This window comes from Notechis scutatus, chromosome Z, assembly GCF_049901735.1.
Source record: "Notechis scutatus isolate UNSWTSFEM ecotype Mainland chromosome Z, rNotScu1.2, whole genome shotgun sequence".
Taxonomy (NCBI): domain Eukaryota; kingdom Metazoa; phylum Chordata; class Lepidosauria; order Squamata; family Elapidae; genus Notechis; species Notechis scutatus.
The window spans coordinates 62,802,829-62,818,327 of record NC_142025.1 but is presented as its reverse complement, the minus strand read 5'-3'; the positions used below and the strand labels follow the sequence as shown (position 1 = coordinate 62,818,327).

The 15,499-nt window shown below is 33.5% G+C and overlaps 1 protein-coding gene across 4 annotated transcripts in view; it reads right to left on the bottom strand.

Annotated features, from left to right (window-relative positions):
* Positions 1-15,499, bottom strand: part of ITGA9 (integrin subunit alpha 9) — a 588,311-nt gene that overhangs the window by 168,889 nt on the left and 403,923 nt on the right. For 3 of the 4 annotated variants that reach the window (XM_087946920.1, XM_087946922.1, XM_087946921.1), the window contains exons 25-26: positions 14,053-14,166; positions 12,833-12,934 (exon numbers count right to left, since the gene is read on the bottom strand). In XM_087946920.1, coding sequence (XP_087803046.1) covers positions 12,833-12,934; positions 14,053-14,166 — 216 coding nt within the window. The remainder of the gene's footprint in view (positions 1-12,832; positions 12,935-14,052; positions 14,167-15,499) is intronic. The other variant, XM_087946923.1, reaches the window with a different exon arrangement.

Below are 15,499 nucleotides of genomic sequence, written 5' to 3'. Positions count from 1 at the left end.
TTTTATGTGCAGTAGCTTTAGCGTTTAAGAACAGAGATAAATTAGTTGCTTTTCTATTAATACATAATCCTTAAAAGGGCTCTCCTGTAGGGACTCTGCCATGGTCTAATTCAGACTGGAAATATAGCAAAGGAAAATATTTTTCCCATTTGCTTTGTCCTGTTTTCCTCACTGGAAATAGCTGTTTGCAACATACAAGGAGAGTATACTTTCCTAAGAGCTCACAATTCAAGAATCCCAACATGCACATGAGGTATCTCAGAGTGGAGAAGGCCATGGGGGGGCGGGGTGCCTAGTGATAGAAGAGGCCCTCAAGGCCTTCCTGACCCACTAAGAAAGCTCATGCTTCTCCCTCCCTTCTAGAGGTGGTATTCAGCAGGTTCTGACCAGTTCTGGAGAACCGGTAGCGGAAATTTTGAGTAGTTCAGAGAACCAGCAAATACCACCTCTGACTGGTCCTGCCCCCATCTATTCTCTCCCGAGTTCCAGCTGATCGTCTTTTGTTGCCCTGCACAGGAGAATGGAGATGGATAGCAGCGAATGTGAATATGTTTTAAACTGTTAAAATTAGAATTATTTTGCTGTATTTTAACAAGAACTAAACTCTTAACTGGACTGGATTCTATAATAACAATTAAAGAAGACAATTCTTAACATTTAAAGATAGATTTGGAATTTTTCCTTTTTTTTCTTCCCTATTTTAAAAGGGAATCTTTTATTAGAAACTTTTTTGACTACAATATAGCAAGGTAGTGAATGTAAAATAGAACAAAGCAACACTGCCACCTAGAGGGTTTTAAAAAATTTCTGAAGGGACTGAAAAAACAAATTGCTGAGAATTTTTTTAAAAATCACAAGCTGTTTACATTAAGAGAAGACAGAGAGTTGAGCACTGAATAAGAATTGTTTTAACAGGGGGACTTCTGGTTTGTTCCTCGTCGGAGTCGGTGCGAATCCGTGATCGTGCGTGGTTTCGCCTGAGCTCACTTGCTGGAGGGTCCCGATTGGGACCAGAGCCACCCTGGTGGGGTGGTGAAAAGGGGGAAACCACCTGGAGGGTTGAGGAAAATCCCTCCCAAAGGCAAGCTGCAGTGGTGGTCACCACGAAGACGAAGAACACTCCGGGAAACTAAGTTTTGTGCTGGAGAGAGAAGTAGCAAGCAGAGTGTGAACCAGGCAAAAGACATCATTTTTGAGGTACCCCGGTATCAAATTAAAGGGCTATTTTGGAGAAAAGTGTGTGGAAGCGGTGACCAGAGAAAGTGAGAAAGAAATTGGTTTTTAAATTTGGATTTGATTATTCTATTGGACTAATTTGAAGGAGAAATTTAAAGGAAAATACATTAACACAACAAAGGATTAAAAATTAAACTGGACATATATTGAACTGTGGGCACTTAAAAGGCATAACTAAATGCTGAAATTGAGTGTGTTGAAAAGAATAGCTAATGATTGAAATTAGCAAACTTAATAAAAATATTATAGTCAATAAAGAAAGTTAAAAAGAAAAAGACTCAAGAGTGCCACCTGATGGTACAGGAAAACTTTAGTCTGTTTTAAAGCGAGTGTCTGGTCTTTTTGAGAGTTTAGATCTTCAAACTTGAAAGAAAATAAAAGGAACTTTATTATTGTCATAGAACCACCCAGTAACTTGGGAAACAGTTGGGAGGCCAATTAGAAGATTTGGAATAAAGACTCAAGAGTATGAATTGTTGAAAATAAACTCAAAAGATATTGGCTGAAATAAGATACTGGACTCTGGGATTGAATATATCTATCAAAGAAGAGGATTTCAACTATTAAGGAAGAGGAAAGAAAAAGAAAAAAGGAGAAGATATAATGGAGGAGCTACTTGTTGATATAAGACTGGACTCACAAGACATAAGATCGGATATGCAAGACACAAGGGACATAATAAAAATCAAACTTGAAATGTATAATTATGTATTACAGAAATTAGAAATGGTGACTCAGCATACACAAGAACACAATAAACCAGAGGGGGAGGAGTTCTATAAAGAAGAAACCAACTTAGAAGAACAAAACGAACAACAATTATTTAAGCGGGGGGGGGGAGGAATTAGAATTAAACATTTGTGGTCTGATGGGATGATAAAAGGGAGAATGGTTCGGAAAATGGTTAAAGAGAGAAGAGAAAAGCAAAAAAGGAAGTACAAAGGAAAAATCAAAAGAAAGAGACAGAAAAGTTTAATAACTGGAATGAGAAAAGGAGGGGAATAAGAATGGGGAAAAGGGGAATTAAGAGAAAGGACCAGAAAATAAAGAGGAACAGGAAACAAACAAGGATGAAAAGAAGGTACATTGTTCAAAGAGTGAGAGAGAATGGGCGAAAAAAAAGGGATAAGGAAGGGGATTCCGCAAGGTAATATGTTGGGATGCATAAGAATATATTGAAAATAGTATTTTGTAATGTACAGATGATTAATAGAGAAAATATAATGCAGAATCTGAGAAAAATATATTTTATTTAAAAATATATTTTATTTATTTATTTAAAATATGTTTTATACTAGATAGGGAGATTGATATTAAGGAAGAATGAAGGTGGTTAGCTCGAATTATTAACTAGAGGGGACAACTATATTTACAGATAAGGACTGATAAAATGACAAATGTGACAGAAAAAAATAATAATATGAGAAATGATAATAGAAAGGAGATGAGAATTTTAGATAACATTGTAAAATAAGATATGAAAATATACTAAGAAAAATGGAAGGAGATATATTAGGATTTGGAATTGAATAAATGAACATAGAATTGTGATGAGAATTTTAGATAATATTGTAAAATAAGATAGGAGAACATGAATTGGGATTGGATAAGATAAGCTTAATATTTAATAATGACAAGGATGATGCAATATGAAATTAAACAAATAAAATGAATAGATAACTATGGTCATGTTTGTATTGAGATGTGAAACCTGGAACCACACTGCTTGCCAAGTGAGAATTTTTCATTAAAAAAAAAAAAGGAAAACAGGGAGAAAATTGAATAATGGCATTGATATGGTGGTAGGCATTTAATTGATATGGTGGGAGGCATTTGGAGAGAGTAAGGTTGAAAATAAATATTGAAGTATGAATGAATATGAATATAATGCAATGAGAGATGTATATTGATGCCACACTGTTAATATATTGTTATTATATGTAGATTGAAATAAAAAAATAGGAAAAAAACAATTGTTTTTACAGATGCTTTTCTTGTAAAACAACTTAAACAGTTGGAAATTGAAGTTGGAAGAGAAAAGACTACTGTGATCTTGGATTATATCTTGTTAAAATTTTAATTGTGATGCCTTGAACATTGCATAGTGGCTGTGATTTGTGCATAGTGCATAGTGATTTGTTTTGTGACTTATTTTTAAATTACAACTGAATTTTCTTTTAATGGCTGGCACTCATTCTAGGCCTTGTTTGTTTTTTGTTTTTGCTTCTTCTAAACTAACAATTTGACTTTAGCCTCATTGTTGGAATATGATTTTTTTTTCTTTTGCCTTTTCTCTTTTCCCTTTTAAAACTATCTATGGATTACTTTTTTATTATCATTGCTGCTTTTTCTCCTTTTTCTTGGATTACTATTAGAGGATTTTATATTTTTGATTGTTTGGCTCCCTGGGATGAAAAAATTGGTTTTTTTAAAACTTGTTTTCTTTCCTTCATTTTTTCCTCTTTTACTTTTTCTTCTCATTTACAATTGGATTAAGGTAGAGAAGAACCTGAAGAAAATTGGTCCTGGCATTGCTAACAGATATCTATCGAGGACAACCAACTAGAGATGAGGAAAACAGCAGCTACAGGCTCTTCAATTCCTACCTCCTCCTCCCTAAGCCCAGCTGATCAGAGGTCAATTCACACCATGTGGCAGCATGAAAAAGAGAGAGAGGGAGAAGGAAAAGATACAAATGATAATGCAAATGAAAAATTACAAATGATAATGCAAACAGTACAAGAACAAGGGAAACGTTTGGAAAATAGAATGGAAAGAATAGAAGAGAGAACAGGGAAAATGGATGAGAAAGTAGAGAATATACAACAAATAATGATGAAGAATGAAAAAATATTTGAAAAAATAGAAGCAAAAGGAGACCAGACAGAGAAAAAAGTTGGAGAAATTGATAACAGGCTAATAGTAGTTGAACAAGACAAAGGAAAAGGAATGCTTGCCTGGGAGATGGACAGAGCAGATTTTTATTTCAGATTTCAAACTATTGAGGAAGAAAAAGGAGAAAACCTTGCAGAAATAATGATAGAAGTGCTGGCAGGAGCCTGGAAGATATCCAAAGAAAAAATGATGGATGGAATAGATGAAGTGTTCCAAGTGTATACAAGATATGCTATGAAAAACAAATTACCCAGAGAAGTCCATGTAAGATTCACTAAGAAAGCAATCAAAACACAAATATTACAGAATGCAAGGGGTGACCCATTGTAATATAAAGGAAAGGAGATCGCAGTCCTAAAACAAGTACCGAGAAAAGTGAGAGATTTAAGAAGAGAATACCAATTCTTGATGAAAATTTTAATTAAGGGAGTGAACTATAGATGATTGATTCCAGAAGGTTTAATATTTACATGGCAAGAGCGAGGACTCAATAGAGAAAGCAGAATTATTTTATGGTGAATATTTTAGAGGAAAAAAAGAAGACGGAATATGAGATGAGGAAATAGTTAAACTCCAAGAGGAGATGGTTGAAGTAAGAGATAAAGAAAAAAGAGAGGAAAGATACGAGAAGAGGGAGCAGCAGGTGGAAGGGTGGAACTAAAAGAAGCAAGAGAGCAAAGAGCAACAAGAGCAATAAACCTTACATATAAAGTATAAAAATGGAGGAAAAGAAATTGATTACAATAAATACAAATGGATTGAATTCGGCTATCAAAAGGAAAAAACATTTCTTAAACTAGAAAAAATATAATTAGATATAATCTGCCTGCAAGAAGTTCATATTAAAAAAACAACATGTCCAAGTATTGAATTATCCCAGAATTGGAATCTATACGCCTCATTGGTACAACAAAATAAAAGAGGAGTAGCTCTATATATTAAGAATACAACCAAAGCTAAATTAATTTTTACAGACGAAGAAGGATGAATATTGATGGTGGAAATAATTGATAATAATCTAAAGATGCTTTTAGTAGCAATTTATGCACCAAACGAGAAACAAGAAGAATTTTATAAAAAATTGCATAAGAAAATAGAATTGGAATATGATAATATATGTATTTTGGGAGACTTTAGTGTGATAGTGGACACAAAGTTGGACTATAAAACACAGAAAGTTAATAAACAAAATAGAAAGACACTTCTGAAACCCTTCTTCAAGATGGTAGAGGAATTAAGCATTCAAGATATTTGGAGAGAAATGAATGCTAATACATATACATTTTACTCTAATAGACATTTATCATGGTCAAGAATAGATATGATTTGGATGTCAACAGAATTAATCTCCAACACACAAGAAGTAAATATAGAAACAAGTACTTGGGTGGACCATAACCCAATATGGGTCAAATGGCAGGGACAAAAGAAAAGATCTAGATGGACTTTAAACAATTCAGTTTTGAGGGAAAAAGAATGTATACAAAATATGGGAAAAGAACTGTTTCTTTCTTTAAAGAAAACAAAAAGGAGGAAACTTCATTACAAAATGTATGGGATACCATGAAGGCCTACACTAGAGGTCTGATTATAAATTACATGAGAAGGAATATTAAAAAAAAGACAAACACAACAAATATTAGAGGACAACTACAAGAAACTGGAGAAAGAACTACAAAAATATCTACAAAAGAAGGATGTTAAAAGTCAAGTGGAAATAGTTAAACATAAAATGGGATTGATGGAAAAGAGGAACTAGCACAAAAAAATCAGGAGAGCTAAACAGAACTTCTTCAAAAATACAAACAAACCAGGTAGATGGCTGGCATATAAATTGAAAAAGGAGAGAGAGATGAAAAAGATAATACAATTAATAGATGAGCATGGAATGGTTTGTAATGGAAATGAAGAAAAAAAAGAGATAGTACAAAAGTACTATGAGAAATTATATGATCAAGAGAACACTGAAGAAGGAAAAGTTAAGCAATATTTGCAAAAAGCAGAGCTGCCCCAAATACCTGAGGAAACTAAGATCATAGGAGGAAAAATAACAATGATGGAACTGACAGAGGCAATAAATAGACAAAACACTGGGAAGGCTCTGGGCCCAGATTGGCTACCAGTAGAATTCTATAAGACTTTGCAGGAATCTTTCAACACTACAATGCTTGAAGTAATGAATGAGGTTTTGTCAAAAACCAAAATACCTAATTCATGGACAGAGGCTTATATTACTCTTATACCAAAAGAAGATACCGACTTACAACAAATTAAAAACTCTGCTGAATGCAGATTACAAAATATTCACCTCAATAATGGCAGAAAGACTTAAAAGATAATATTAATATTAAAAAGGAACTAGACAAGGATGTCCTCTGTCGCCATTGCTATTTGTATTGACTTTGGAAGTATTAAACAGAAATATTAGAAAAAACAAAGAAATAAAGGGGATGAAAATTAAAAAGGAGGTATATAAATTACAAGCATTTGCAGATGATCCGGTCTTTATATTGGAAGAACCATTGGAAACATCATCTAAATTGATAGAAAAGATTGAAGAATATGGACAGGTGGCAGGATTAAAAATAAATAAAGATAAAAGTAAGATTTTAGTTAAGAATATGATGGAAAAACAAAGGAAGCAATTGACAGACAGATTGAATATCCAGATCACAAACAAAGTGAAATAGTTGGGAAAACAGTTGACAACAAGATGCAGAACATTAAAAGAAGATAATTATTATAAATTAAAACAACAAATTGCGACAGATTTTGAAAAAAATGGGAAAATCTACAATGATCTCTAATAGGGAGAATATCTACAATCAAAATGAATGTACTACCAAGGATATTATATTTGTTTCAGACAATTTCAATTAAATTAGGGAAAGAATATTTTGAGGACTTAAACAAAATAATGTTGAAATATATATGGCAGGGAAAGAAGACAAGAATTAAATTAAAATTGTTACAGAATGCTAGAATGAGAGGAGGTTTTGGACTATAATTCCAATTGGGAATTATACTACCAGACAGTTACACTGATGTGGGTGAAAGAATGGGTCATTTTGAGAAATACTAGATTGTTAACACTGGAAGGTCATGATTTACAATTGAGGTGGCATGTATTTTTATGGTATAAGGAAAGCAAAGTACATGGGTATTTTAGGAGACATTATATTCGAGATGCTTTATTGTCAACATGGGAGAAAATAAGGAAACAACGTTACATGAAAATACCAGTCTGGTTATCAACAATAGAGGCATTTGCGTATCCAATTGTTTTCAAAATGGAATACATAATTAAATATAGTGAAAATTTAAATGAAAAGGGTGAACTCAAAACAAAGCAAGAATTGGATGAACAAGAGATAAAGATGAATTGGTATTCATATGTGGAAATACACTCTAGATATGATAAAGATAATAAGACAGAAGGGTTTTACAAAGAACTTACTGAATTAGATAAAATCTTAACAGTACTGAGGAGAGGATGATTAAAAAATTATATGGTTATTTACTAGGAGTGAAATTAAAAGAAGAACAAGAAACAATGATTACTTGGGGGGGGGAATTTTGTATATGATCTAGAAAAGATCTAGAAAAATGGCAGAAATTATGGACTATAAACTATAAACTAACAATGTCAACAGCATATAAAGAGAATTTGTATAAGATGTTTTTTACAGGTGGCATTTACCCCCAGCAAGATTATCAAAGATGTTCAAGGATAAATCAGCAAATTGTTGGAAATGTCATCAGAAACCTGGATCATATTACCATATGTGATGGATATATGCAGAAGCTAAAAGATACTGCATTAAAATACACACATGGCTGGAAAAAATGACAAAACTTCTTTTTAAAAAGTAGCTTGGCCCCGGATTACCTCTCTTTATATGGACTTCAATTAAATTTATGCTCATCATATATACCATTACCTATCTTATTTACCATTCTATATGTTCATTATAACTTCTCCCCGCTTTCCACTCTTCTTAATTCTATTTTATTTATTTCATCTTAATTTAAATCATTATACTTGTATCTTTTGTCCATTCTTTTCCAATTATCCATTTATCTCATTCCCTATAGTAGAAAAAATTTTTGGGGTAACTTTATACGTTTACCTGCTGTCTGCTGCTTTTCAACTGAGACCTTGATTTCTAATTTTGAGACAGGGAGCCAATTAGGGTAGGAATTAAATAAAGATGGAGGGGAAGGAGAATCACTACCAGAAGAAACACTGAGTAAGTTGCCAAAATATTTTTTCTAGACGTTCATGCTGCTAGGTGTTTTTTCAGTCCTAAGCAAGGTTCAGCTCTGCTTTTAGATTAGCTAGAAAGCAAGAAACCCAAAGATTTCCTGCTTTCGAGCTAATCTAAATCTCCCAGCACAGCAGAACAGCTAATGGTTGGGGGGGGGAGGAAAAATAGCAACTTAGCAGGCAAGTTTGATGGTGCGCATGCCAGATAAGGAGTGAGTGTATGGGGCGGGGCTAGACAGTGGCGCGATTTGCTGGTTCTCCAGGTAGAATCCCACCCCTGGTGAGAGTGCGTTTTTGTGCGTGTGTGTAGACCATTTCCCAAAAACCTCAGCTATGCCACCTGGACAGCTGACAAGCGCTGAGTGCCGGTGCACAGCGTTTCAAACTCCTCTTCTTTCCTGCTTTTTCAACCTCAGCTGTGCCACGCAAAGTAGCTGAGGTTGAAAAAGTAGGAAATAAAGGACAGCCAAGAGCCTGGGTGGGGCGGCTGGGCCAAACAGAACAGCAGACGCCAAACTGGTTCAGTGTCTGCTGTTCTTCAGAGCTACAGGTTCTATAAAACCGGGCCAAACCGGTAGCATCCCATCCCTGCAGAAGAGATTATCATACTTTTTTGCTACTACTTGTTGGAGCACTGTCGATTTCACTGATGAGTCATTTTACTTTTTATATCCTAGGAAGCTTTTCATATTCCTTCTTCAATAAAAGAAAAAATAATGAAAAAGAAAATCATTATAAAACTGGCTTTTCTATAAACTCAAATTATCATAGTCTGAACACAGTTCTTATTAAACCAAATCTGGAATGAGGGATGCCTGAATTGCATTATAAACAGCCCTGAACTAAACCCATAATTTTTTGACCAATTTTTCATGAATTAAACTGGTTGTTCCAATAATTTGTTTGAAATAGTTATCCAGAGATAATTCAAATAATTGAGCCATTGCTGCAGCTCACAGTTTACTAGGTTATTTAAACTATTAATGCTGCAATCCTAATATGTACTTACCAAGGAGGAAGCCTCACTGACTATAGTTGGGTTTACTTCCAAATAAATCTTCATTGAATTACGTTGTTGACATTTATGAACTTTTATATGAACTGAACTTCCAGTAAAAGATAAATCTATATTTCCTAAAATATGCTTTAGAAGTTTCAGCCTCATCTTGAGGAATTGTACATATTACTCAACAAAATCTACAGTTAGAAGCTGAACTAGCTCCAAAATTTCTTTGTTTTATCATATGTCCACATGAATTATCAAAAGTTCCTTCTTTAATTTTACACTTGCAACATTCATTTAAAATACCTTTAAACATCCTAGATAACTTATCCAGTGTTAAATACCAGCAATATATCATCTTATAAAAGTTTTCTTTTAAATTATAGTTTAGTGTACATTTTAAACCTTTTGTTCACATATTTCCCATTATTTAAACTTCACATTATATGCAAAATTCCTTGCCCACTGAATCATATAAAGTTTTACATGTTCACTTTCCAAATTTAATTTCAGTAACATTTTATGAATCTTAGCAATAATATATTCATTACTACCACACAGTAAGATTTCCAATTCATTTTTAACTAAATCAAACCCATAACTCTTTTTATCTAATTTAAATCTTTCTTTCAGTTGTTAATATGCAAACCAATGGCAAACATAACCATCTAATTTGAGTTCTTCCCTCGACTTTAGTGAAGGTTCTTCCCTCGACTTTAGTGTAGAGTTGAAGATAAGATTTTACCATACATCCACCAGTCTGGCTTCACCACCACTTATTTTTTTTAAAAAAGCTTCCCCAAAAAACCCCCAAAAAGTCAACTTCATAGAGAATCTTGTTTTATGGTTATTCCAAACTCTTAGTATGACACATCTATTTTTTTTTATTTTTTATTTTCTTATTTGTCAATTGCTTATAAGATAATAGGTATAAGTAAAAACATAGTTATGAATACATGGATACATATAAGAAAAATAAATATATATATAAAAGAAACAATAGGACAGGGACGGTAGGCACGTTGGTGCACTTATGCACGCCCCCTATAATCTAGCAAAGTGATTATAAAATCAACATTAACTTTAACTTTATCATATCATAAATAACCGTGCCCTCCAAATCTATGGCCCTCTAATTCAAGCAACCTCTTATTCTGGAGGTTCACCCACTCTTTTAACCAGGTCAGACAGCATGAATCAAAATACAATTTTAAATCTGATAAACCCAACCCTTCTTTCCTTGTATCTTGCAATAGCTTGTATCTAATTCTTAGTTTTTTCCCTTGCCATATTAACTTAGAAATATCCCTCTGCCATTGTTTAAATGGATTATCAGTTGTGAGTATTGGTAATGTGTGGAATAAAAAAAGCATCTTTGGTTAGATGTCCATCTTAATTTTAGAAATTCTACCCAATAGTGATAAATGCAGTTTGTCCCATCTTTGTAAAACCTTTTTAATATCCCTCCAGAGAGGGACATAGTTAGTTTGAAGCAATTTTATATTTATATTTATCAATAAAACCCCTAAGTATTTCACCTTTTTCTCGACCCTAAAACCCAACTTTTTAGTCAATATATCACTGTCCTGAGATGGCATTGTTGTTTTCTCTTTATTTTAAAACCTGCTGTAGCCCCAATCTCATTTAATTTCCTCATCAAATATTCTATATTATCTTTTGGGTCTTGCAAGAATATAACCAGATTATCAGGAAATGCCCTCAATTTATAAACTTCTTTCTTGATACTTATACTCCTTATATTTTCATCTTGCCTAATATCTCCATTCAAAACTTCCAATATCAAGATGAACAGCAGAGGGGACAAGGGGAATCCTTGTCTTGTACCCTTTTGAATTTCACACAAATTAGTTAAATCACCATTAATGATAATTTTGGCTTTCTGTGATATATAAACTGCTTTGATCCCTTGAATAAAGTTATTTCCAAAGTCCATTTCTTCTAGCACTTTAAACATAAAAGCCCAATTAAAATTTTTAAAGGCTTTCTCTGTATCTAGAAATAGTAAGGCTGCCCATTTCTCATTATGATACTGTAAATATTCAATAATATTCAAAACAGTCCTCACATTGTCTCTTAGTTGTCTTTTTGGCAGAAAGCCCAAGATTCATATTTTAATACAGAAAATTCTTAAAGCAAAGATAAAAATGAAACCAGAAGCTTTTATTTTGGGCTTAATGGAAAAAGAGTTGGAGAAAAAGAAAATGGAACTTTGATCTTATATATGTTGACAGCAGCAAGACAGCAGCATTTTTGTATGCACAAAAATGGAAGGACATTTCAATTCCCACCATGGATGAAAGACTACAAAAACTGATGGAGTTGGCAGAAATGGGTAAATTGACTGTTTTGATTAAAGAAAAGAATATACAGATACAGATAATCAGAGTTGGAAGGGACCTTGTAGGTCATCTAGTCCAACCCCCCACCCAAGCGGGAGACCCTACACCATTTCTGAGTACTTCTGTTGCCATGTAAGTACTTTTGTTGCCATGTGGAGACTGCTTCTGGACTTTGTGCTTCAGGTGGGGGAAAAATGAAACTTTGATTTTGTGTTTTACCAATTAGATTTATTTGTTTTTTATAGAAGTGGCCAGTTTATATTATTATGGAAAAAATAAAAAGCTGTGGTTTGATGTTAATGTTTTACTTTAGTGCAACAGAGAGAGTTGGAAGTCAACACTTTTCTGTTTTTCCCCCATTCTCTCTCACTTCTCTTTCCCTTCTCCCTCCCACTGTGTCTTCTTATTTGCTTTTGTATTTTAGTCTATAATTTAATAAAATGTTTAAACAGAAAAAAATAATGTTGGGTCTTTCTACATCAGAGGGACACCTTCTCATACTAAGGTGCTTCTCATAACCTGCAATGACAACATTTTGGACGGGGCTAAGTGGGTTCAAGTGATCCACATGGAATATGCAACCTCTGAGGTCTCCTCCTTATCTCAGGATTGTCCTCATGGGTGGCTTCTCTTCCAACATAGCAAAAGCCTTGTCCAAACTGATGAATACATAGCTTATGTATTTCACATTATCATCTCTGCTATCTGGATGCAAAGTAGATTTTCTAAAGACCTAATGAATAAAAAAGCCCAGAGTGAGCGTGGTGTGATTTACCTTGTTAATACAGATATGTGCTTAATAAATATGCATTGTTCTGTCTTAAAAAAACTGATCTAGTGCGCAAACATCCCAATGACAATCATTCGCTTCTAGACTTATCACAGCAAGAAAAAACACAAGAGGATTTTGTGGCAGCAATATCAATGCTAATACATTTAATGAAAGGCATGCTCCTTCTATTTCTTTGGCCTGACCACAAATTCCTTGCTAAATGCTGGATCATTTAATACACTTCATTAATGCATTAAATTAAAACAAACGATTCTTCTTCTTTAGATTCTTCCACTTACTGTTGCATGTTCAGAATTCACATTAGGTACTTCAATTGCCCGGTTGCTTGGGTCCACTCTCACTTTTGCTCGTGTTACAAACTGAATCACTGATGAGGTATCCTACAGATTGAAAAATAAGGAGAATTAAGGAACATTTTCAAACACACAGTTCTCAAAGGCTCTTAATCATGGGCATTTAAAAATACATCAAAGTTAGATGTGAAAGTTGAAAAGCACTATTCTCACATTTAAAAAAAGTAAGATACTGCCAAATATCACCAGCAAAGAACATCTTCAGCTGAATTATTGCTGCATCATAACTAGAAGCAGATATTTATATATAATTACTAAAATGTGCTTATATATTACATTAAATATTTTATGATTAAAATAAATCCTAACATTGTATAGAATAACAAGTCTAGATATTTTTCCACTGTAATTGTTTTTGAAAAGAGCTTTAACACAAATGGCCCAGCAATTACCTTTTAAAGTAATTCTTACTGTACTTTAAAATTACACATCTTCTGGTGGAGTGATGTTAGAGTCATACATCATTTTTTAGGGGAAAAATGACAATTTAGAAATGGAAATATAATTTCCTCCTCTTATGTATATCAGGGCAACAAAGTTCAAGAGAATTATTTTACTCTGTGACTTCAAACTAAACATTGGCACAGCTCATATAATTAAGCAGCTCAACTAATTTAATGAAAATAGCTGGTGTTAGGCAACAATACATTCCTAACACTTTTATTAATTACATCATATCATTCCAGTGCAACACACACTGAGCATTCAGCAAGGCAAATCAAGCTTAGCATAGTAGGCTAAGACCTTATTTTACCCAGTGTTGACAGTAGTAAAATATCAGAAAAATCTGTACTCAATTCTATCAGCATTTAAAAGTGTATGAATCAGTTTTGAGCTTATCACTTACATTTTATATATTATATATTACTTACATTTCAGTCTATCATTTATATTGATGGGGTTATACTGAAATCCAAAATCTAACTTTGGGGATTATTTGATTTGCTCTTTTGTAGCATCTTGAAAGATGGAAAACATAATAGCTTGCATAATTTTTTCCCCTTTCTTTTCCTCCCTCTGAGATTGCTCAAACAACAACAACAATTCCTTCTGATAGGATAAAGCAGTAATCCAAGTTTAAATCCAACTCCAAGGTGAATTATGTACAGAAAATGCAACATTATAGTGTAAGAAATGATGCTCACCTTCTTTAATATCTCTGTATTCAAAAGCATTTGCACATCTATGCTACGCGATTCAGCTTTTGCTAGCGAACTTAAATTACACCTTATAATTAAGCAGCCTGGTCTTTCACAGTCCTAAAGGATAACAAGTAAATAAAAGCAAATGAACAAAGGTGGGGGGGGGAGAATGGATAGATAATCAATAAACCTTGTTCAGCTATCTGTCTTCAGCAAATCTTTCAAGATTGATTACATTCTCATTTTTCCTACTTTTGGTTTATTCTATCATGTTTCACCATCATTTCTAACTTTGTTTATAAACTGGTTACAAATTTGCATTGTTTTGTGCGCTTTTCTCCTAATGCACACATTATTGTATGTACTTCGTAGAGAATGTCACTGAATGAATTGTCATACTACATGTTCCTTCTCATTATTCCTTAATATGATGCAGATTTTCCTGCATATCCTGAATTCAAATATTGTTACTGCATTCTACAACCAGCCGTTACAGTAGGAAAAGAGAAATAGTTTGGCACTACAATTCATTAACAGAAAAAAAAATTAAATAAATGATGTATCTAATTAAAAAAGCTTTGGGATCGAGGACTGCCCCAGACAGACTCTACGTGCAACTTGCGGATTCTTCTAGACTCAAGACTCCTTCTCAAAAAGCAAGCAGCAGTCATGGCTAGGAGAGCCTTTGCATAAGTTTGCATAAGACATGTGCAACAGTTTTTCCACAGATAACATTTTTGGGGGAAACAAAAGACTGGGCCTGGAATCAATCCCTTCTACATCCTACTCCCAATCAATAACTCTTTTTTTCTTTCTCCAATAAGTTCAGAAAAGTAGTAATGCCCAGATTTAAACTGCAGAACTTCAATTTTAATGGGAACCATTTTTTTTTTATTCTTACCCACTCTGTCATCCCAGACAAATTTTCCCATCATGTTAACTTGATTCATTATTGGGTGTTTCAACATTCATCATGTAATTTGACATCCACCAAAAAAAATTCTCATATTTTAAGCAAGTGTCAAGTCTCACCTAATAGGTATACTTTTCTAATTAATGATTGCAGAGAGCTAGGAAGGTGGCCTTGAAGCAAACATACAGAAACTGTTACCTAAATAAAAATGACAGAAGCATTCCTTAAAAGCCTTGGGAACAGAGATAATAATTGTTTTTTTCAGGCTGACTCCTCCTTGATTCAATTAGTATAAGAGGGAGGGTCCCAAAAGCACAAAATCAATTTGCAGGATTCTGTTACTTTATAATAAATTAGCTGATAACCTGGCATTGCCTGGGTATTTATTTATCCCAATCCTGTATTAGACAGGAAAAGGAATGAATTATATCTATAGTGTCAAATCAAAGTAACTTTATTTGCAGGGTTTTAAAAGTATAAGTAGAATATACAAATTATAAAGGAAGCTCTAGATATAACAGCTCTATCTCTCCTATA